Below are 25,237 nucleotides of genomic sequence, written 5' to 3' on the forward strand. Positions count from 1 at the left end.
CCCCGTCACCCCAGAATCAGCTATTTCTCCAAGGAGCCCTTGTTACTTTTAGTGGGAAAGGGTATTTAGAGAATATAGTCTGGGTGCTAGGAGCCCTCATCACTATTAGGTTGGTCATTGTTTCTGAGTGTTTTCAATGGAGATAGTTTAGTTTTTTAAGAACATTTCCTGAATTCATTATTTTCTTTTAATAAAATGCTTTTATCTTAAAATATGCAGCTCTATGAAAGAAAAAAATAATGATTAGTAGCATTTGCCAATTCCATGGTGTAAATACCTCCCCATAGCTGATTTCAAGCTTGACGCCATTGGTCACTGAATGTAGAGTTGGGAAAAGATGCTAACCAGTGGCTCTCATGAGCTGGTGCTAAACTACTGATTTTATTCCAAGAATAATAGGGAGGAATTGGTGGATTTTAAGAAGAGCAAGAAATGATCAGATTTGGGCCTTAGAAATGTGGAGCTGGATGGCGATAAGGAGTCAAAACTCAAGACAGGTTGTGCTAGCTATCTCCTGTTTGTCCCCCCAGATCTACCGTCTACCTTCCACTCTCTGTGTGCCCTGGGAAGCTGGCCTCATGGACTGCATCACTGTCTCCCTCCAGCTTCTGGTTGGGTTTGGCCAATGACAGGAACCACAAGGAAAATAAAGGTCTAAAATAAGGTGAGGTTAAGATTTATTCCTCCAGGTCACTGTGAATTGGCTGCCTCTCCCTACCAAAGGCCAGAGCTCCTATCAGGCTGCTCTCTCCAAATAAGCACCTTCTCCCTATTGCAGTAACCAATCCCTCCCCAATTCCCTTCAGGCCCAGAGTGCTAATGATTCCTGCTGTAACGAGGCCCGGGAGGTACTGCATTATCCATAAAACATAAAACATCCCTGTTTCTTTATTAACTTTTCTTCAAATTACCAGTTTCAGCGTGCCATCTGTTTCCAGCTGGGACCCTGACTGATACACAAGTGGACCAATTAAGGTCTCAGTTAGAGATTTGGTGGCCTGAATTGGATGGTGGTTGTTAGGATGAAAAGAGGTAGGTAAATTCTAGAGATATTTAGGAAGCAGAGTTGATTTACTGGATGTTGGAAGAGTGGAACCTTGTGGAACACTGGGCCAGCCAGTGCTCTATAGGAAATATTCTATGATCAAGAAAGTTTGGGAAATGCTGTATCCCACCATTCTACTTAGAAGTCAGAACACACATGAGTGTATTAAAAAGCTTTGAGGGGACTTCCCTGGTGGTCCAGTGGTTAAGAATCCACCTTCCAATGCAGGGAATGTGGGTTCGATCCCTGGTCAGGAAACTTAAGATCCCACACGTCACGGGGCAACTAAGCCCGCACACCACAACTACTGAGCTCCTGCGCTCTGGAGCCCGCCCGCCGCAACTGGAGAAGCCCATGCGTTGCAATGAAGAGCCCTCACGCCACAATGAAGACCCAGAGCAGCCAAAATTTTAAAAATAAAAATAAATAAAAATAAAAAAGCTTTGAGAAATCCCACAGTCAAGAGACCAGCTTAACTTTGTGTAGCCTAGCTTTCCCCAAATGTATTTGACTATGCAGTCCCACCCCTCCTACTTTTCAGGAAGCTCCTCTTAGCCATCTCTGACACTCATGTTCCATGGAACACACTCTGTGAAATGCTGGAGAAAGAGGAGGCTAGAATAGAACCTGACTTTAAGCTCTCAGTAACTGTTAAATATTACTTAGGAAACAAAAAATCAAAAATATGTATTTGTATATCACCTTTGCTAAAGAGTTTTGGATCCCATTCAACAATATGAGTTTGGTGAAATTATTTGTGAAACACTTTTGGCCTTAAATTGCAGTTATTTATTCTAAAATTTGCCCCATTTTCAAGAAAATAAATTTGATATGGTTATGTAAAAATGTATGCTTGCTAAACTCACTATATTGCTCACAGCCACTAGCTTTTGTCCCTGGAGAAACACATTCCCAGTTCCTATAGGTACAGAGGCACTGAGATCTGGATGGTATGGGGAAATCTGGAGGTAGGGGTTGAAAAGGCACACAACTGAAAGGATGATGTAACAGAAATTAAAGGATAATTCCTCTCATAAAAAGCCAACTCAGAAAGACTAGCTTCCAAAAATAAAAAGAACCAGTGCCCAAACACCCTTTTCCACTAAAAGAAACCAGGACTGCTTGGAGAAGTGGCTGGATCTGGGGCTGGGAAGAAAAAGTACAAGATGGCCAGAATATCTTGTGCCCCAAAAGAAAAAAATACTAAAAAATGGATGGGGGTATATTAAAAGGACACAGAAGCCAGCTTAAAGGTTAAAGCTGGGATAATTTAAATATAAAAATAGTAATAGTAACGAATTATAACCTAATTGGATAAAATAAGAATTCATGAGCCCATTCTAATATAAACAAATAAATGGGGAAAAGGCAAGAATCATTAATGAGTGCTAAAACTAGCTGGGTGCAAGTTTATTGAGTAACAAAATATTTATGCGGTCTCAGACTGTCTCTCTTCAAGAGTTGTATTGACTACTAATGGAAAAAATAGAAACTTTACAGTGGAGAAACCTGGCAGAGAGCATCTTAACTAAATGATCCAAACTTAACATCAGTAATAGGACAAGTTGACATCATGTGCCTCCTGACTGATAAACTATGAATGCAACATTGCTCCTGTGCTATTCCTACCAAAAATGCATAATGGGAAACTAATCATGAGGACACACAAGACAAACCCTAATTAAGGGAAATTCCACAAAATAACTGGCCTGTCACTTCAAAACTTTTCAAAGTCATGAAAGACATACAAAAACTGAACAACTGTTCCAGATTAAAGGATATTAAAGAGACATGACAACTGAATATTGGGAGTGATCCTAGATTTTCTTTTGCCATAATATTATATTGGGACAGTTTGCAAAATTTTTAAATAATATCTGCAGATTAGATAACAGTGCTATATCAAAGATTATTTCCTGATTTGGTAATTATACTGTGGTTATGTAAGAGAATACCCTTGTTTTTATGAAATAAACACTGAAATATTTAGGGATAAAGGGGCATCATATCAACTTACTCTCAAATGGTTTAGAAAAAATGAACATATATATATAGAGAGAGAAATAATAAAGCAAGTGCAGTAAAATGTTAATATTTGGGAATCTGGGTAAAGAGTATATGGGAATTCTTTACATATCTGCAACTTTTCTGTGAATCTGAAATTATGAAAACATTAAAAGTTAAAAAAAAAAAAAGGAAAAAAAGAAATGAGGATCTTTACCGAAGCATCAGGAATTGGCTGCAAGAAATGGAAAACAGACTTCCAGTGATTTAAACAAATAGGGTTATCTTTGTTTCACATAAGTCTAGAAGAAAACAGTTGTAAGTGTTTGTTTAGCTACTCATAATACTAACACTGATCAGGTTGTTTTCTATCTTTCTGAATACTGAATTTATTTTTATGCTTTCTCTTTTCATGGTTGCAAGAAAGCTCCATAGCTCCAGGCAGCATGTCTGTTTTCAAAGTATAAAGGAGAAAGGGGCTAGCTACAGCTAAATATGTCCCTTTTATCTGAAAACCAAAGTTTTCTGGGAAGCTTTCCAATTGGCTTTTCCTTAAGTCTCAATAACCAAGCTGGTCATGTGGCCAGGCCCATCTGTGAGGGAGCCCTGGAAGTGGCATCTGCCTTTCTGGTCTCTGCGAAAGAAGAGTGGAGGGAGGGTTTGCCATACCAAGAAGTCGATTACTTTCCATTTGAAAACCATAGCCCATAGTAATTCTTTGATTCACTCTGTGATTTCATTCTTAATGGCAGCATTTCCTAAGGTTTGACCCATAAACCACCCATATAAAAATCACCTTATGTGATTTTGATCTTCTATGGTCCCTGAGCATTCCTGGACATTCTGGCTGGTTATGCCACAAATACAAAGCTCTGATCATTCTTTACTGGAGCATTTCTCAGGGTTGTGTTTGCAGCAAGCAGCTTTGAGGGATGAGGCAATGCCTTCTTCTGAATCAAAGAGCAGGTTGGTTCCTCTCTTGCGACAGAAGCCACTGCATGTGTAGGCGTCCATCTGGGCCCTTCTGCATCACCCCTGTGGGACTTGGTGGGCAAGAGAAATTGACACAAAAATGATGCTCATGCTGTTTGCTGTGCAGTTTCTCTGACCCAGGCATCTCATGCCTCCTGCCAGCATCCATGAAGTAGTAACAGGTTAATGTACTAGTTTGTAAGTAGGGTAAAATCCCAGCCTGAAAGGGTAAACTCTACCACAGGTAAAGTTAATAAGGAAGCTTGACTATCTCTGGCTGGGCTCTGGGGGGCTGGGGGTGGGAAGCCCCTTGAAAAGCCAAAAACTTGGCCCTACATGGGTTTAGGGGCTGAATTTATGGTCTCTATGTAATAAAATTCTCAGGTCTAGTAATTGATTCCCATGCAGCTCATGGAACAAAACAAAACAATATTTGAGTCATATTTCCACTACCCAGGATCCCCATGGGGTAAGATAATTGAACCTTCCTAAAGATGAAAGCATAGTTAAAAACATTAGGAAACCATCATAAACAAGAGCCAGCAAATACAACAAACAGGGTTAGAGCTCCCCAAACTTGAAATAATAATAGAACTACATGCTGAAAGGAAATATAAAATTAGTATAACTAAAGGCATAAAAGAAGGAATAAAAAGATTAGAAACAGGACTCTGAGTAAAGAGTAGGCAGATTTGAAAAAGAACTAAATGGAGTTTGTAGATGGGAAAACAGTTCTTGAGGAAGAAAAAACTCAATGGACAGGTTAAACAGCAGATTAGACATGGCTGAAAAGAGAAGTTAGTAAAGTGAAAGATAGATCTGATGAAATTACCTAGAATATAGCACACACACACACAAAAAGAGTAGAAAAATATAAAAGGGAGGTAAAAAGACATGAAGGATAGAATAGAAATGTTTAATATGCATCTAACTGAACTTCTACAGGGAAAGAACAAATATGGAGAAGAAGCAATATTTAAAGAGATTTTAGAAAAATTTCTGGAACACTTGGAAGACATGTAGCAAGGTCTTCCAGTTGTTCTTCAGTATCTTTTCTCCTGACATCTAAAAGTTATGGTCCTCAAAGTGAGGTCCCAGAGCAGGCAGCATCAGCCTCACCTGAGAACTTGTTAAAAATGCAAATTCTGGGCTTCCCTGGTGGCGCAGTGGTTGAGAATCCACCTGCCCATGCAGGGGACACGGGTTCGATCCCTGGCCCAGGAAGATCCCACATGCCGTGGAGCAACTAAGCCCGTGTGCCACAACTACTGAGCCTGTGCTCTAGAGCCCGTGAGCCACAACTACTGAGCCCACATGCTGCAACTACTGAAGCCCATGCGCCTAGAGCCTGTGCTCTGCAACAAGAGAAGCCACCAGAGTGAGAAGCTCACACACCGCAACAAAGGGTAGCCCCCGCTTGCTGCAACTAGAGAAAGCCTGCGTGCAGCAACGAAAACTCAATGCAGCCAAAAATAAATAAATAAAACAAATAGATTTATATTAAATAAATGCAAATTCTCCCCACCATCCAAGACATACTGAGTCAGAAACTCAGAGGTTTCTGAGCTCAGAAGAATTTGAGCCTCAGAAGGTGCTCAGCAATCTGTGTTTTAAGAAGCTCCCCGGTGATTCTGATGAATGCTAAAGTTTGAGAACCACTGTTCCATCATAATAGAATCCTGATTTTTAGTTGGACACGTCTACCTTGTATCTAGGTATGGCCATGTAACTAAGTTCTGTTCAATGGAATGGATATAGAAGGAAGTTCATGTAGCAGCTTACGAGAACCTTCCTTAAAGATACAGAATGCACGTGCCCTTCTCCCTTTCTTTTCACCCTCCTGTGTATTGCTGCTTAGCGTGGAGATACTACCATCTTGTATCATGAAGGTGAGGGTGTGAATGGCAGAGCAACAGGATAGTACCTTGACTTTTACACAAGAGAGAAATAAATTTTCATATTGTTTAAGGTTACTTTTTGGGAGGTTTTCTGTTACAGCTAAATCTAATTCTAAATGATATAGGTATTCAGATTGGAATATACTGAGTTCCAAACAAGATAAACAAAACAAAAAATCCATATCTTGACATATTGTTACAAAACTGCAAAGTAACCAAGGAGAGGTAACAGATTATCTACAAAGGAACAGAAATTAAGCTAAGAGCAACAGCAACAAAACAGACCAGAAGACCAAAAAAAACCAACTCTAAGTTCTGAGTTTGACCTGAAAATAACTGATACTCACAGATAACGAGCAATTCTCTTACAATCTTTATTATTTTATTTTATTCTATTTTTTGGTTGCGTTGGGTCTTTGTTGCTGCACACAGGCTTTCCCTAGTTGCGGTGAGCGGGGGCTACTCTTTGTTGCGGTGCGCGGCCTTCTCATTGCAGTGGTTTCTCTTGTTGCGGAGCATGGGCTCTACAAGCACGGACTTCAGTAGTTGCAGCACGCAGGCTCAGTAGTTGCGGCACGCGGGACCTAGGGCGCATGGGCTTCAGTAGTTGTGGTGTGTGGGCTCAGTAGTTGTGGCACAGACTTAGTTGCTCCATGGCATGTGGGATCTTCCCAGACCAGGGATCGAAACTGTGTCCCCTGCATTGGCAGGCGGATTCTTTTTTTTTTTTTTTTTGCCGTACGCGGGCCTCTAACTGTTGTGGCCTCTCCCGTTGCGGAGCATAGGCTCCGGATGCGCAGGCTCAGCGGCCATGGCTCACAGGCCCAGCCGCTCTGCGGCATGTGGGATCTTCCCGGACCGGGGCACGAACCTGTGTCCCCTGCATCGGCAGGCGGACTCTCAACCACTGTGCCACCAGGGAAGCCCAGCAGGCGGATTCTTAACCACTGCGCAACCAGGGAAGTCCTACAGTCTCTATGAAAAATGAAGAGGTATAAGAACTTAGACAACAAGGGGTCAGAAAACTATAGTCAGTGGGCCAAATCTGTCCCACTGTCTGCTGTTGTAAATAAAGTTTTATTAGAGTTCAGCCATGTCCATTTATTTATGTGTTGTCTATGGCTGCTTTCATGATACAATGGCAAAGGTGAGTAGTTACAAGGGGACAAGACCAGATAACATGCAAAACCTAAAATGTTTACTATCTGGCCCTTTACAGCAAAAAGTTTACCAACCCCTGACTTAGACAAATTATACATCTCAGTGAGTGTGGATTCCCAGTTTCCCTTCTATTCCTCTTAGGGGATGCTCAGATGGCAGTAGCAATGGTCAACAGGCCTGAGGAGCTTCAATATAAAGCTCCCAGTTTTAAATTCTACTCCTGCCAGAGCAGCCATATCAGTGCTTGGAAACAACTTAGGTCACGGTAGCACATAGGGAAATAATTTTGCCACTCTGCAAGCCAGGTCACTTGGGTCCTGATGCTGGGTCTAGGTTCATGGTCCTGAAATTCTTAGTGTGTCCAACTTATGCGATCTCTCCTTGCCTGTGCCTTTACTTTTAACTATTTTTTTTTAACCCTCCCAGCACTCCTACGTATAACTTTTAAGTTTTGTCCAGCTAGGGGCTTTCCTGTAGCAGGCCTAGCCATGCCCCCCTCCCCCCATCCCATGGACCAATGGTAATTGACAAAGCAGAACATAAAAAGCTGAAACCAAAGTGCCTGAGAACCAGGGGAAAGGGGAAAAGCTAATAAGAAGCAAGATGATGTACACCAAAGGGCTACAGAAAGAGGACTAGAGGCACCAGAAGAGGGGAGGGATAGAGCTGAAAATACAAATGTTGGTCAAAAGTGTATACGAGGAGCAGTTAGACACTCAGATCCCCTCCCCAACTGCTCAAAGCAACCTGATGACTCCTTTCCGCCAGGAGTGTAGACAGGAGGTTAACTCTGGGGAAGCAGAGCCAGAGATGTTCTGGACTCAGGGTGAGGCAAAGAAAAAGCTAGAGTGAGGTGCTGTCTGAAAATAGAGAGAGTAACAGCAAGTTAACACATCAAATAGTGAGACCCTTAGCTCTTTTTTTTCCCCACATGACTCTCAGAATGCCAGCAGTTTATTTATACTCATGGATAGTCAACTGGAAGATTCTTTAGGCGGGAGAAACTGACCTGCCCTAGAGAAAAAACAAAACAAAACAAATTTTAAAAACTCCCCAGGGACTTCCCTCGTGGTGAAGTGGTTAAGAATCCGCCTGCCAATGCAGGGGACATGGGTTCATGCCCTGGTCTGGGAAGATCCCACATGCCACGGAGCAACCAAGCCCGTGCACCACAGCTGCTGAGCCTGTGCTCTAGAGCCTGCAAGCCACAACTTCTGAGCTCACATGCCACAACTACTGAAGCCCACACGCCTGGAGCCCATGCTCCGCAACAAGAGAAGCCACCACAGTGAGAAGCCCGCGCACTGCAATAAAGAGTGGCCCCCGCTTGCCGCATCTAGAAGAAGCCCGTGTGCAGCAATGAAGACCCAACGCAGCCAAAAATAAATAGATAAATAAATTTTAAAAAATAAAAATAATTGATATTTGTACCATCTTTCTTTTTTTCTGATTTTACTAGTAATACATACTTGTCTTTAGAATTGCATATAATTTAGAAATGTGTAAAGTGGAAGGTAAGTTTCCCAGTAGTCCCTACATCCCCCAAGAAAACTGTTGTTAACCATATCTTGATATGTTTACAAAACTTTTTCTATTTAAGTATAACAGGTACTGGTTTGGTTGCTGTAACAAAGGCCAAAATAACAAGGCTTTAAACAAAACCAATGGTTATCTCTCAGTGATGTTATAGTCTAGAAGCAGTTTAGAGCTAACATTGTGGTTCCCCAGGGCTGGGAACCCAGGTGCCTTTGCTACCATCGTTCTGTCATTCTCAACACATAGTTTTCATCTAATGGTCTAAGATAGCTGCTCTTGATCTAGTTACCACATCCATATTCCAGCCAGTGAGAAGAAGAGGAAAAAGGCCCTTCTCCTTTACATTTAAGGGCATGATCCCAAAGTTGCCTATATTTCTTCTGCTAACATCTGTTGGGTGGAACACAGTCACATGACCATACCTAGTTGCAAGGGAGAATGGGAAATGTAGTCTTTAGCTGACTTTAGCTGGGCAGTGAAGCACCCAGCTAAAGCTCAGTATTTCTTTTAATAAAGGAAGGAGGGAAGAATGAATATTGGGAGATAATCAGCAATCTCTGCTACAGAATATATAAAAATATTTATTTAAAAACATTTTAATTTCCAGAAACAAGGAATCTATACATATTTAGTGTCTCTGTCTTAATTATGAATGGAGTCAGGATCACCAGAGGTTTGAGGAAAGCCTCTAGATGGAGACCAAAATAAACAAACTGAAAAATAAACTCAGACAAAACAGAGACAGACAATACAAGGAGTAGAAGAAAATGTAAAAACAGAAATAACCTATAATTAATAGCACACCCATGAAATGAGTATAGGATGCTATTTTTTAAATTTTCAGAAATCAGGAAAGAGCATTCAGAAATTAAAAATACACTAACAGAAATAAAAGTTTAACAGAAGGGTTGAAAGACAAAGTTGAGAAAATTTATCAGGAAATAGAACAACAACAAAAGACAGAAATAGAAAATAGGAAAGAAAAGATGAGAAAATTAGAAGAGCAATCTAGGAGATCCATTAACTGACCAACAGAATTTCCAGAAAGAAAGAACATAAAGAAAATAAAGAGAAGAAAATTATCAAAAAGATAAGACAATTTCCCAGAACTAAAGGGCATGAGTATCCAGGTTCCATACACATACCTAATGCCAGTGCAATGAACAACAAACAACAAAATCCCCACACCAAGACACAGCATCATAAAATATCAGAACACGAAGGCTTCAGAGTATGGGGGGCAGGGGGAATGAAAATAAATAAATAACAGCCCTCAAAAAAAAAAACAAAACCCCAAAAAAACCAGGTGATCTACAAAGGAAAGGGAAACAGAATGTGAGTGGACTTCCCAATAGCAACACTGGACGTGAGAAAACAGTGAAGCAGTGCATTCAAAGAACTAAATGAAAGGGATTTCCGATGAAGAAGACTATTCTTAGCCAAAATATCAATTAAGTCTGAGGGAAAAATAAAAACATCTGCATACACACAAATTCTCAAGGATTTTATCTTTTATGTATTCTTTCTTTCTCAGGAAACTATTGGAGAATGTCCTCCACTAACATGAAGCAGTACATGGAGCAAGAGGACAACTTGGGACACAGGAGGCAGAAGTCAGAAGACAGGAGATGAAGGGAACCCTCAGGATGATGTTAAGGTCAGCCAGCAGATAGCAGTGCAGCAGGCCTGGAGAGCAACCAGTCCAGGATGGAGCAGGAAGGCAAAGTGCTCTAGAAGAGAAATTCCCCCCACAACTGATCATTCATGGGTTCAGTAATGTCTTTCACAGTTCTGGGAACTTTTTAGAAAGAAGACCAGAGGCACCAGAAGAGGGGAAGGACAGGGCTGAAAATCCAAATAGTATAAATCAGAGTTTGGGAAAACATTTCTAATGAGTTGAGAGAAATCTAAGCAAATAAAAAACAAAGGCAGTTTTTAACTCAGAAAAGTTGTATAAAAATGGAACTATAGTACACTGTGTAAACACTTAATATTGACTTACCAAGATTATCATATAACTACATTGAAAGAATGGGAATAGGGAAAATCATATTTTTGTTGGGGGGCACAAAAGAGCCAAAGCATCCTTTCCCATAATAGAAAATGAATAGTCAACATCTAAAACTGAAAAATAATCACAAAACAGCAGGAAAAACTTATTAGAGTGGGATTGGGCATTACTTCTTTTTAAAATTGTATGCCTTGTAAAACAATTGTTAAAAAAATCCACATGTATTTATTTGATTAAAAAATTAAATAGAAAAAGATTAGATTAACCATAATAAGAATAGAAGTAGGATGACTATCTTCCAAATTAGATAACGGAAACATGGAAATAAAAAACAGTCATTCAGTGCAATAGAATTCGATATGATAGATCCTTGCATTGGTGAATTGGTGGATGAAAATGGAGGATTTAGCTCAACACCCATTCCAGTGTCCTCCTGTGCCTTCCTATATTTCAGAAGCTGAAAGGCTACATTTCCTAGATGTTATTGCAGCTAGAATTCTGGATGCAATTTTGGCACTTCCAAGCCAATTTTCTCTCTTATTGGATTTGTAAGGTGGAAGTGAAGCTGAGTCTGTGTATGTGCTGTTTCTATTGGTGAGGACTGTCAGATTTTTCTACAGTGGCTTCTTCTCATATGGTTCAGGAGGTGGCAAGTGTAGTGACAGCTCTCCAATTCAGTAGGTGGCTTCCAGATTTTAGAAGAGGCAGTGGCTCTTTTGGTGGCCTGGTTCTGCAACATGTCTCTCAAGGTCATTTCTGAACCGTTCAACCTGGAGTCTGCTTCCTCAGCCCTCCAAACAAGTCCTTAAGCCATTTTATACCCTATACCCTTTTATACTTAAACTATCTAGAATGAATTCTGTTCTCTGAAACTGAACCCAATGTAACAGGAAAGCAGAAAATAAAATATAAAGAAAAAGCATGGTAGACGGCACAAAACAAAACAGAAGAAATAAATCCAATTATACTTAATAAAACAAGCTAACCTCTAGCTAATAGAGATATGTTCTCATATTAAATTTTCTAAAAAAAATCTGAGACATATGAAAACTACAATGAAATACTACATAGTAATTAAAACAAATGAATCAATGCAAATGAATTTCAAAAACAATAGTAAATGAAAAAGGTTGCAAAAGGTTATTCAGCATGATGTTGTTTTTGTAAAGTTTAAAGCCAAATTTGGTATTTCATATGCAGTTGGTGGAGCCATACATCGTATGTAGTAAAAGTGTAAAAACATGAATGTGAGTGATACGTACCAACTTGAGCCCGGTGACAATCTCTAGGGAGGAAGGAGAAAGAATAAGGGTCGGGTTTTACTTCTGTCTAATTTTCTATTTCTTTAATAAATACCAAGTAACTGAAGCAAAATGTTTTGATACATTTAATCTTGATAGTGGAGGGAGTAGGTGTCGCTAACATCATTTTCTGCACTCTTCTGCGTGTCCCTAATAGTTCCTAATTTACAAAACGCAGACACACTCTCAGAGCCGTCCAGGACATCTTTACACACAGCCACATCCATACGGAGAGGAGCTCCTGGGCTGCAGGAGAGGGAGAAAACCGGTGAGGCTGAGAAGCTAGTTATAAACGGGGAGGTGACGTCTGACTGGAGCTGGAGTCTGCAGAGGCCACGGATGCTCAGAAAGAGCCTGGAAAAAGGGCCGGGGCCGAGCGAGGAGGGTGCCTCCGGCTCAACTCCGGGCAACTCGGGAGATGGTTTTAGAAACTGAGATCCAGATTTAGTAACTTTTTTCTTGGGTGGGCCTGAGCGGACTGTCAGCGACACAAATCGAGGGAGGAAGCAGGCTGGGAGGCGGAGGACGGAGGGCAGACGTTAGGCCCCAGAGTGTGGGAACTGAGGGAGAGGATTGCTCAAGCGTAGGTCGCCCCGTTTTCACCCCCTGAAGGAAATCAGCATAACTGGAGGGAAGCCGGGCGAGAAGGATGTTAAAACTATTCTAAAATTGTAACGTAAATCCAAAGGCCAGGACGTCCCTACGAGGGAGCGTTTTGGAAAAATGGTACCCTAGCTGCTCCCTCACGTCGGATGCGTTTTGCTCTGCTGACGGGGTTTCCTCGGTGTCTGCGTGGCGGGTCGCGAGCCCGACTCAGGACGCCGGGGAAAGCCCTCCGGTGGCTGGCGCGGAGCCGGGTCGGGGCCGGGAGGCGGGCGGGCCGCGCCGAGGGCGGGGCCGGGCGCGCGGGGGCGGACCTCGGCGCGCTCCCGGCCGCTCGCTGGCGGTGGGGCCGCGGCGGCTCCTCTGCCGGGTCTCGCCGGAGGACGGGCTTCGGGTGGCGGCCGGGGCGGCCTGCGGACGGACGGGTGGGCCGAGGCGTAGGGCCCGCGCCCGCCGTCTCCTCCTCCTGCCGGCGCCGGGCCCGCGCCATGGCCGCCTCGCCGGGCTCGGGCAGCGCCAACCCGCGGAAGTTCAGTGAGAAGATCGCGCTGCACACGCAGCGGCAGGCCGAGGAGACGCGGGCCTTCGAGCAGCTCATGACCGACCTCACCCTGTCGCGGGTGAGGGCCCGGGCCGGCGCGGGCGGGCGGCCACGGCCGCGGGCGGGCCCCGCGCGGTGGGTGAGAGGTCGCGGGGCCGAGGCGATGGCGGGGCCGGGCGGGGTCGCGCCCGCGGAGTGGAACCCGGGAGCGGGGCCGGCGCGGCCGCGGCCTCGGCGCTTGCCCGCCTTCCGACACCCGCTGGTGGTTTGCTGTCGCCGCGGAGGTGGGAGGGTCGCGGGGCAGTGTGTACGGGGAGATGGGAAGGGGCCGAGCCCGGGAAGGCGGGCCGCCGAGTGAGGGCGGCCTAAGGGGGAGGGTGACCGGGAGCCCGGGGAGGAAATCACACACAGCTTGGAGGCGGGCGGTGCGGCTTCTCACTGCTCCGAACATCCACCGCCCGCGAGTCCTCCCGGACTGCTCGGCGTGGAGGGCCCGAGGCACCCACCCGCTCCTTCGGGAGAGCTCCGCGCACCAGTGGATCCAGGGCTGGCCGCGGGCTGGTTTGGGGTCTGTCTGGGTATCGAGATGTGATTCCATGTCGAGTGTGGGACTTCGCTACTCTTCCTCCATGGAGGTGCTGTATCGGTCCAGTTTACTGACTTCAGCCCCGATGGTTCATGAGAACTGGGAAGGTGTACAGCGTTGCTGGTGACGGAGGAGGGTCCAGGAGGAATAAGGCGCCAGCCTGGACAAACACCCGGCGAGGTTAGGTAACTGTCGAGGGAGGCAGTGGAGGATGGAGAGCCAACAGGAGTGTCCGCGCAGAACTGCAGAGAGGGAGGGTCAGCGTGAGCGGGGCAGGCAGGCCTTGAGGATCCTGAATGCTGGCCTTGAAGGACCATCAGGAGGATGGGGGAGGATGTACAGAAGCGGGGGCGGGGTTGGGGGCAGCCTGAAGGAGAATTGAGAGCCGAGTCGCAAACTGGTGGTCCCTGGCTCGCTGAGCTGCAGACGCGATATTTTTTGGCCATTGGTGCTTGGGAAAACTTCTGGAATCTGTCGCCAGAATTGGGAGATTTTTCATAGAAATCAAAGTTGGAGATTTTAATGTACAATCAAAATTTCATTCTTTCTCTCTATTTTAAATATATATATTTATATACATTTATAATTGGGAGACCCGATAACACTCATCCTGATTTCCCATGTGACAGCCAGCTGGGAGAAAGTGAAATATCTCTTGTACTTACATTTCTATCATGATGAGAAGAAATATATATAGATAGTGCTAAACCCTGTAGCTCAGATTCTCTTGAGTTTAGCAAGCCTGATCAACTCTGCCCCATATGATAACTCAATTCAGCCACCACTTTTCTCTATTCTAATTGCTATAAAATTATGATGTCATTTTGTCCTTCACCTTGTACAGGGCATTATTTACATGTTAATTCTGCCTGTGTTCTTTTCTACTCTCTACCAATTGCAAGTAAAATAATAAATACTGTTTGGCTCCACTGTGTTCATACACACAAAGGCAAACGATAACACTGAATTTGCCTAGTAATGTTTGCTTATTTAAAATTTTAAGGGTAACTTTCATAATGAAATTATAAAACTGAAACACTTCTTGTAGAGAACTCGTAGACCCCCAAGCATATGTCTGAACTTCCAAGGGTCCAAAGATCTCAGATGGAGAAGAATCTATCCAGTTCATTATTGATAACCAGATGGCAGACATACTGATTTTCCATTACTAGCCCATGGTGGGCATGCTTATAAATGGAACAGACATCGCTAATCAATCTAGGTACTCTTTCCTTTCTGAGTCTGTTGGGCTTTGACTTTTTCTCCATATAATCAGAGTCAGTCCTTCAGAGTTGGAGTTAAATCCTATTTGTTTAGTTGGTGGGGTAGATTAGATTATGGAGAAATTTTCATTCTAGCTTTAGGGGTTCAGCCTTACCTGGAAGCAATGGAAAATTTTTAAGAGAATGCTAGGAGGATCAGTTCAGTGGTGGTACCTGGGATGATAAGGAGAGGGAAAAAAGTGGAGGCAGATATGCCTGGAAAGAGGCTGTTCCTTTGTTCATTCATTAATTTGTTGGTACTTGAGTCCCCAGTGGGGGGGTGTAGGGGTGGGGGGAGGTGAAGACGTGGTACCTTGCTTCAAAGATCTTATTAATTTGTCTAGCAAATACTTTTTGAGTCTCTAGTGTGTGCTGGGGGTTAGGATGGACACTGGGGATATAGTAGTGTCTCGTCATAGATTTTAGGGTTTAATGGGGAGGACATTCATTTGACAAGTCAGGACACATTTTGATGAATAGTACGAAAGGGGAACAGTTGGGAGTGTATGGTGGGGAGTCCTCACCTCTTCTAATGGCGTAAAGGGTTAGTAGGAGTGGGGAAGGCATGTGAGGGTATATGCTCATGTGTTGAGGGAGGGGAGAGTGTTTTAGGCACAGGGGACAGAGGTTCAGCAAGGGAATGAGGAGAGTAATTTGAGATGAGGCATTCATGGGGATTTAGGACTTGATCCTAAGGACAATGGAAAGTCATTGAAGGGGTTGAACCAGGGGAGGTTTGCATTTTGAAAGAATGCCTCTAGCTCCAGAATGTAGGATAGATAGGAGGAGGAGGTAGCGGGGAAATCCTTTGGAGTCTAGGAGATGTGATGGTGGCATTGGCAAGGGTGGTAGCAACAGGGAGGCAGAGAGGTGAACAGATTGATAGGAAGTAGAAAGGACCAGACTTGGTGAATGGATGAGGGAGGTGAGGGAGAGGGAGGACTCAAGGATGATCCCCAGCTTTCGGACTTGAGCCATTTCAGGGTATCCTCCGCTAAGAGAGGGAGCGCTGGCAGGAGCAAGGCGGGAGCTGACTCAGTGTCAGGAGGTGCTGAGTTTGAGGTGCCTGTGAGGCATTTAAGTAGAGATGAGCCAGCAGATAGTTGTATATATGGTCCTGGAGCTCAGGAGAGAAGTCTAGGCTAGTGGGAATCTTTGGTGTGTAGCAGCAGGAGTAGATTCTGCTGCCTAGGAAGAAATTCTAGAAAAGATCTTAAAAATTGGTGGCCTAAATTCTAATTTGGCCCTCTGATTTTTTTTTTTTTTTTTCAGTTAGGGCCAACAGTGAATATTGTGATTTTACATTAAAATCTGGACTCTGGCTTCTTTTGAAAAAAGAGATCATCTAACAACACTTACCCTACATTTCCACATGGCAGCGATTGCCTGGAGTTGAATAGCCACTGTCCCCCTTAGACTGGGCACAGTGTATCCTTCAGTTTGCCACAGTCCCCGTCACTCCCTATGGTTTCCTCACAGTGATTCTAGGCTGCTTCGCTTACTTATCTTCCATACTTGGCACCCATAGGCTTTTGAGTTTGTAACCCCTGCTACACATAGAGTGAAACATGGAAAGGGCCTAGGAGAAGCCCAAGGAGCTGCACCATTTAAAGGGGAGGTAGAGTAGGAGGAGCCAGCAAAGAAGACTGAAGAGCAACCAGAGAGGTAGGAGGAGAGCCAGGAGGATTATGGCTAAGAGGAGGGGATGTGGACCAGCCGAGCCCCCGTGCTGCTGACTTGGTCTGATGTGATAAGGACTCGTTCTTTGGTCCAGTCATGTGGAGGTCGTTGGTAACCTTGGTGAGAGCCACCGTGTCCACAGTGTGCTGGGTGGAAGGGAGGTTGTGAGGCACTGAGACCTTGAATGGAGGAAGTGGGACAGGGTTGGGAACTTGTTCAAGAAGTTTGGCTTTGAAGGACAACTGGTAGTGTTGAGAAACCACACGACCAATAGCACATCAACCTGGAGTGTTAATTTTGCTGGAATATTTGGGAAAAACTATTACTTTTATATTAAAACAAACAGTAGATATGTTATGGCATAGTGAGGCCTCAGAGAAGAATAGAGGAGACTAGAAAGATTAGATTTGGGCTGAATATGGAGCGTTATCTCTTTGCCAGCCACTGTGCTGATCGCTTTACATTCATTATCTCATGTAGTTCTCACAGTAACCCTGTGGACTGTATCTGGAGCGATCCTCATTTTGCGGGAGAGCAAACAGACTTGAGACGTAAGGTTGCATGGCTGGTAAGAGGCAGAGCTGGGGGTTAACTATCGTTGTCACACTGAATGTCTATATGCTCAACTGCTTTTTCTCCCCCATTAGGATATCTAATTGTACAGCAGCATTTGTTGAAAAGTTTTCTTTCTCCATTGAATTGCTCTGACACTTTTGTCAAAAATCAACTGGCCATGTATATGTCGGTCTATTTTTGGACTGTCTCCTGTTCTATTGATCTGTTCATCTCTCTTTTGAACAACAGCACATTGCCTGGATTATGATAGCTTTATAGTCAGTCTTGAAATGAGGTAACTTAAGTCTTCCACCTTTACTGTTCTTAAAAATTGCTTTGGCTACTCCAGGTCATTCGCACATCTACAGATTTTAGAATTATCAATTTCTGTGAAAAGGCCTGCTGGGATTGTGTTGACTACTACAAGACTTTTTCAAAAGGAATTAGTGAGACTTAGATCTCATTTCATATAGACATTGGAGGAAATTCCACTAAAAGTGTGTGACTATAGGCTAAAAGTTGCTAACTCAAGGTACTGGGTGAGGCAGGTCAGGAAAATGAGTGGAGGGGCGAGGAATGAGATGGTAAATGGTAGCTGATCTTGGGCCATAGTGGAGGAGTAACAGGGTACAGTGAGGACACGGGCAAACTGGAGAACCCAAGCCCTGTCTAAGGGGGCAGGCATTTCTTAGCTCCATGCACTGTTGCCATGAAGAATATGGGTTCAGTGTCATTAGATCTTTCAATCAAGACAAGATGGAAATCCAGATTTTTGTGGCTTCTTGCAATTTAAAAATTTAAAACATTGAGTGGGTCAGTAGCATGTGGGTCAAACAGAACTCTCTAGGCTAACCATGTCCTGTTGCCTGCCAGTCCATGACCTCTGCCTCAGGCTAATCATCCTTTGGTCCTCATTTTCCTCATCAGTAAGCATGACGGTATTGAAGAGAGTCTCTAAGTTTCTTTCTAGCTCAATGGCTCTAAATTTCAAAAGAGAAAACTGTCAGAATTACTCAAAGGTTTAGGAGGTAGTTGAGGATATCAACAATAATGATAATATTTTGAGCAGTTGTCCTGACCTGTACACTTTACACACCACTGTCATGTCTGTTCTCTGTTTTAATCCTTCCATCGTCTTTGTGAAGTAGGCAGCAGAATAATCTGTGCAACCACGTGGGAGCTCCGGTTTACAAAGTCAGGTCTTCCCGTTCCAAATCCAGTGCTCTTTTTACTGTAGCACAACTGTCTCTGAAGACTCTAGAAATGGGCAGTTTGGTAGGGACAGCAGATATGGACGACCATGAGAGGGCCTCAAGCTCAGTTGAAGGCAAATCTTTAGCTAGATTCAGAACTTAGCTTGGTTGAAGTGTCAAGGCTTTTGGGTAAGAGTTGAAGCCTTTGTGAGAACTCCCTGCAGGTAGGAACTTTGGCACGTATTCATCTTAGTAAGCTAGCGCCTGGCACAGTACCTGACACACAGTTAAACGTTTTTATGTAAGTGACTAAGTGGATGGATTGATGCAAGAAGGAATCAAAGGCTTTAGATCAAGGGGGCTGAGAATTTTGTCTAGAGACTTTCAAGGGTAGAGTCAGATGCTTCTGGTTGAGAATGTCAAGATCAAAAGCTGAGACTTTATAACTTAGCTGATAGATGGGAAAAGCTCATCATGGCTTCCTTCTCATATTTGGCTCTCAGATCTGGGTTTTGATTAATAGAGTTTTACTGTGCAGTATGTTTGAGAAATCAAGTACAGTGGGTATAAGGAAATTAAGGCTGCCAAAGGGTTTTATATGCCTTTAAAACTCCCAAACAGATACAAGTCCTTATCTTTGGAGATGCATATTGAAATATGGAATGCTAGGATGCCTGGATTTCTTTCAGTGGAGTGCAGTGGGTGATGGAGGAGGTAAAGGTGAATCAAGATTGGATGTAAGTTGATCATTGTTGGAGCTGGAAGATGAAGAGATGGGGTTTCATTGTACTCGTCTCTATTTTGTACGTATTTGAAAATTTTCATAATAAATGTAAAAACAAAAAATTAGAGTGCTTCATAGGTGCAGCGATGCTTTTGGTCAACCAAACTTCACTTTTCTCTGAGCTTGTGAATAGTATGATCATTGAGGGAGAAATGGAACAAAGGAAAAGTACATGGCAGAAATAAGAATGTGTGTTTTGAGTTAGCCATAGCTCAGCCTCCTCTAGCTGTGTGACCTTGGGCAGGTGTCTGAACTTCCCTGAGTCTGGGTCTCCACGTTCGTAAAAGCAGGATCATGTGGTCTCCCTTGGTGATTGCTGAGAGGGTTAGGGATAAAGTGGGCAGAGTGTCTGAGGACAGCATCTGGCTCATCTTAGAGGCTCATGTCTGGTAGTTTTTATTATTATTAGACAAAGACAGAGAGTAATGAAAGGGTAAAAGTCTGCCTCGGAGTTCCTGTCTACCCTTTCTTCCCTACATGAATTACAAGTGCCAAGGGTTACATAACCACAGAGGTAATTTATTATTTTAGAAGCAGAATTCTTAAAGACCAAATTGGACCACTCTGGGGTTTACAAGAACTGTAACCAGTTTACTGCCTTTTGAAAAATGAAGCAAGGAAGAACTTACAGAAGAAAAGCATATTAAAACAGTGGGATACCATTTTATACCTGTTCAGTTGACCTCTGTCTTTCCCCCAATTAATGATAATATCCAGTGTTAGTGAGTTTTTGGTCAAACCGTTTTCTCATGTGTACATTGGTATACCCTCTGGGAAAACATTTTGGCAGTGTGTATGGAGAGCCATCAAAAGGCCCAAACCCAGAGACTTAGTAATCACTCTTTGCAATGCGTTCTAAGGAAATAATTCAGAAGAAGAAATGTTATATAGCCATTAAAAATGCTTATGTAATATCATAGAAAAGAGTTATGATGTAAGCATGCAAGATTGTACCTATGGTGTGATCACCACTGTGCAGTTATTACACATAAATGTAAAAGGAGACTGGAAAAGAGCATGGAGAAGGGAAGATAGTCAATGTGTTAGAGTCATGGACAGTGGCTTAGTTTTTTTTAAAGAAATTCTTTTGTTGCTGTGCCTCCACACACATACACTCAAAGACCGTGCAAGAGTACCTCACTGTCATGGCTGGGACATTTAGCACAGGGGTAAATTCTTTCCAAAAACAGACTAATCAAAACCCAGAAAGCACTGGAAACCTGAAGGTTTTAAGTAGAGAAGAAATTGAAGCCAAGACTTTCACTCTTGAACCATTTTGCTACACAACACCATACTTTGATGCTTCTTTCAGATCTTTGCCGTCATCTCTCAACAGCTTTGAAATGTCTGTGTTCCCAGGTTCAATTTCAGAAGCTTCAGCAACTGCGCCTTACACAGTACCATGGAGGATCCTTACCCAATGTGAGCCAGCTGCGGAGCAGTGCCTCCGAGTTTCAGGTACCTGAGATACTTACTTTCTTTGAGCTGAGTGGAGTGTAAAAAGAGAAGCAAAAATTTTCCTTGAAAAGATTAGATCTTGGCTTCCCTGGTGGCGCAGTGGTCGGGAGTCCGCCTGCCAGTGCAGGGGACACAGGTTCAAGCCCTGGTCTGGGAGGATCCCGCATGCCACGGAGAAGCTGAGCCTGCGTTGTGGAGCTCACGAGCCACAACTACTGAAGCCCACGCGCTTAGAGCCTGTGCTCCGTGGCAAGAGAGGCCAGCGCCATGAGGGGCCCACGCACTGCAGCGAAGAGGAGCCCCCACTCGCCACAACCAGAGAAAAGCCTGAGTGTAGCAACGAAGACCCAACGCAGCCAAAAATAAATTTAAAAAAAAAAGATTAGATCTTGAAGATAAACTGGGCTTAGATACAGTTCAGTGTTCTTCTGGGAAGTCCATTGTTATTTTTTTCCTAGTTACTGCAGCATAAGATAGTGTTATTTCACAAATGGTCTAAGGCAGCACTGTCCATTGGAAATATAATGTGAGCCACATATGTCATTTAAACATTTCTAGTAGCCACATTAAAGAAAAAGAAACCAGTATAATTAATTTTAATATTATTTAAATGATTTAAATAATTATTTGACCCAATCTATCCAAAATATTATTGTTTAAACATAGAATCAATATTAAAAAACATTAATGAGATATTTCACATTCTTTTTTTTCTTTTTTTTAAATTAAGTCTTTAAAATCTGGTGTGTATTTTGCACTTAAAGCACATCTTAATTTGTACCAGCCATGTTTCACTACCTTCATGTGGCTAGTTTCTACCATGCTGGACAGGACAAATCTACAGCATAGATAAGTGGTCTATACTGTGCTTATTTTTTAATTTTTTTAACTTTTTTTTTGGCTGTGTTGGGTCTTCGTTGCTGCGTGTGGGCTTTCTCTAGTTGTGGTGAGCAGGGGCTACTCTTCGTCGAGGTGCGTGGTCTTCTCATTGCAGCAGCTTCTCTTGTTGTGGAGCACAGGCTCTAGATGCATGGGCTTCAGTGGTTGCAGTATGTGGGCTCAGTAGTTGTGGTGCATGGGCTCAGTAGTTGTGGCTTGCAGGCTCTAGAGCGCAGGCTCAGTAGTTGTGGCTCACGGGCTTAGTTGCTCCGCGGCATGTGGGATCTTCCCAGACCAGGGATTGAACCCCTGTCCCCTACATTGGCAGGCGGATTCTTAACCATTGCACCACCAGGGAAGTCCCTATATTGCATTTAGATTAGTGCAGTGTCATAGGGTGCTTTAATCATTCATATTAGTGAAGAGCCTTGTTCAAAACAATGTGGAATTGGTGATTTAGACAGTGGTATATTATACTGTTTTGAAGATCTGAATTAGATTTAGATATCCTAGTCTTTGAATAATTAGGAGGCTGACATTCTAATTATACAATTTAAGATTCAATGTTAAATTTCTTTGTTGTGAAATCTGGTTCACTTGTTTGATGATGTCCTGTAAAGCAGAAATATTATTTAAATGGATACTTCCATTTGGGAGTGCTAATAGGAACTCTTAAATGTAATGTGATTAGAAAAAGTACTATATGAACATATTTGTACCTTAGTACACTGGAATCTTGTCTTTAATGACTTTGGAATCTCACTATAATACTGCCTATATTAGAAATCTACCTCTATAGATCAAACTGTCTTACATGTTGGCCATTGGGTCATTCAGTATGCAAATAAAGTAGATCTCTGCTTTATGCTGGATTTCATGCTTCAGAAAATAGAACTTTGTCAAGATATGCTGTGTTTGAAATCCCGATTTTGTGGTACTTTCCTGTCAACTTTAGAGGAATATAGAATGTACTATAGTGTCCTTTTCCTTGTGTATTGGGGGATGGGATGAAGTGACAGCCCCAGGGCTTCCCAGGATTCTTTCCCTGAGTAATTTTTAAACTTTGAAACAATCACAAACTTACAGAAAAGTTGGATGTACAGTAAAAATAACTGTATTTTTACCCTTGAGAATAAGTTGCTGACCTAATGCCCTATCAACCCAAAATACTTCACTGTGTATTTCCTACAAGCAAGGCTGTTGTTCTACATAACCTGAATAGAGCCATCAAAATCAGGAAATTAACAGTGATGCATTATTACCATTTGATCCTGAGACCCCATTCAGGTTTCACCAGATGTCCCATTACTGTCCTCTACAGCAAAAGGATCCAGTTCAGAGCACATACATTGTCTTTAGTCTCCTTCAGTCTAGAACAATTTTTCAATCTTTTATTTTTGACATTAAAGAAATTATTTTTGACTTTTGTGACCTTGCCACTTCTGAAGATCACAGGCCAGTTCTTTTTTAGAATATCCCTCTGTTGGGGTTTGTCTGATGTTTCTTCATGATTGGATTCAGATTATGCATCTTTGGCAGGAATAGCCAAAAGTGGTTCTGTTATTGTATCCCATTAAGCGGGTGATTTTTCATTTTCATGATGTTCACTTTTATCACGTAGTTAAGGTGGTGTCTCTCAGTCTTCTCCACTCTGAAGTTACTCTTCTCCTTTGTAATTAATAGGTATTTTGTGAGGAGGTACTTTATCCTGATTCTCATCAAACTTTCAATTTATACATTTATTTATTTATTTCTATATTTGTGGTTTTGTGATTTCTTATTTTTTTCCATGGTTTATAATCTATAACTATTATTGTTATTTTGATCCTCACATTATCCCTGATTAGGCCAATAGGAGCTCCTTCCCAGGATTCTTGTCAAACTGAGAAAAAAAGGGAATCCCAGAAGCATAAATTTTTTTTTAAGCAAACATTTTTGAAGTGTAATTTATATGCAATACAATTGACCTTTTTTAGATTTACAGGTTATGTTGTATAATTACCACCACAATCAAGATACAGAACAGTTTCATCATCCCCCAGAAGTTCCCTTAATATCCCTTTGTAATCTATTCCCATCCCCTACCTCCAGGCTCTGGAACCACTGATATGTAATTTTGCCTTTTCCAATGTGTCCTATAAACAGAATCAGAAGGATAGTTCTTCTTTCACTTAGCAATTGCATTTGAGACTCATCCACGTTGTGGCATGTATGAGTTTCCTAGAGCTGCCATAACAAAGTACCACAAACTAGGTGGCTTACATTTTGAACAGTAGAAATTTATCCTCTCACAGTTCTGAGGCTGGAATTGTGAAATCAAGGTGTCCGTAGGGCCATGCTCTCTGGGGATTCTAGGGAAGAATCCTTCCTTGTCTCTTCCTAGCTTCTCTTGGTTGCCTCCAGTCCTTGGTGTCCCTTGGCTTGTAGCTCCATCATCATTCTACTCTCTGCCTCCTTTCCATATGACCTTCTTCCCTGTTTGTCTGTGTCCAAATCTCCCCCTTCCTTCTCTTATAAAGACACCAGTCATTGGATTTAGGGCCCACCCTAATCCAGTATGACCTCATCTTAACTTGTTTACATCTGCAAAGATTCTCTTCCCAAATAAAGTCACATTCATGGGTACTTAGGGTTAGAACTTGAATAAATCTTTTTGGGGGAACGTGATTCAACCCACTACATTGCAGTTATCAGTAGTTGACTCTTTTTATTGCTGAGTAGTATTCCATTGTATGGAGGTACTATAATTGGTTTATCCATTCATCACTTGATGAGCATTTGGATTGTTTCCACCTTTTGACAATTGGGAGTAAAGATATTCACATTCAGTTTTTGTGTAAACACCTAGTAGTGGAACTGCTGGATCAAATGTAAGTGTATGATTAACTTTGTAAGAGACTGCCAAACTGTTTTACAAAGTGGCTATACCATTTCACATTCCAGCAATGTTCCAGTGACTCTGCATTCTCTCCAGCCCTTGGTATTTCATTTCCTTTTTTAAAATTGTGGTTAAAAAAACACAACATAAAATTTATCATCTTAACCATTTTTTTTGACTTTTTATTTTATTTTTTTCACACACACACACACACTGTATTTTATTTTTACAAGAGATAAATAAACTGACACCAAACATTATAAATGGATGACCACAACAAAAGCAACAATGATTGCAATTACCAAACACGAAACACACTTGTACTATGTCATAATATTGACATTCAGTCCAGTAATCCTCCACTGTAACAGTGCCTTTACTTTGCAATGAAAATTGATTTGTATATTTTTTGCCTCTGAGTCCTTGTGGGATTATTATTATTATTTTTTATTCAAACAGAAAGTCACAAATATTTTAATCATCCTCATCAGTTCACTCAGTCCCATGTAATTAATTTTTTTTTTCATTGTGGTCTTTTGTTAGCACTTTTATGAATTCATCAGTTTTCCATTAGAGTTCTGAAAATGCTTATTCATTCAGTTCAGCAGTATAGTCAGTTTCCAGAAAGCTGTACTTGTCAGAGTCTTTTCCATGAATTCCTTGAAGATGAAACCCTTTTATAGGAACAATTTTGCAAAAGCTTCAGAGTACACCCAGAACTGTCTGTAAAAGACAAAGACTTAAAAATGACCACGGTTAAAGATTGGATGAAAGTTCATAATAATGCAATTGATAAGGAAATTTAGTTACTTCTGAGATATACGCTTTAAAGTAATAACTAGAATTATGACTTATAACATTATACCAGAACATATATAAGATTTTTAGAA

At 42.3% G+C, this 25,237-nt stretch overlaps 1 protein-coding gene across 1 annotated transcript in view; it reads left to right on the forward strand.

Moving 5' to 3' along the window:
- Nucleotides 1-13,019: 13,019 nt before the first annotated feature.
- Nucleotides 13,020-25,237, forward strand: part of CRTC3 (CREB regulated transcription coactivator 3) — a gene marked incomplete at both ends in the record, with an annotated part of 103,562 nt that continues 91,344 nt past the window's right edge. Inside the window, 2 exons of the mRNA XM_079699348.1 lie at nt 13,020-13,151; nt 20,492-20,590. Coding sequence (XP_079555474.1) covers nt 13,020-13,151; nt 20,492-20,590 — 231 coding nt within the window. The remainder of the gene's footprint in view (nt 13,152-20,491; nt 20,591-25,237) is intronic.

Source organism: Hyperoodon ampullatus, assembly GCF_949752795.1.
Source record: "Hyperoodon ampullatus genome assembly, chromosome: 3".
Taxonomy (NCBI): Eukaryota; Metazoa; Chordata; class Mammalia; order Artiodactyla; family Ziphiidae; genus Hyperoodon; species Hyperoodon ampullatus.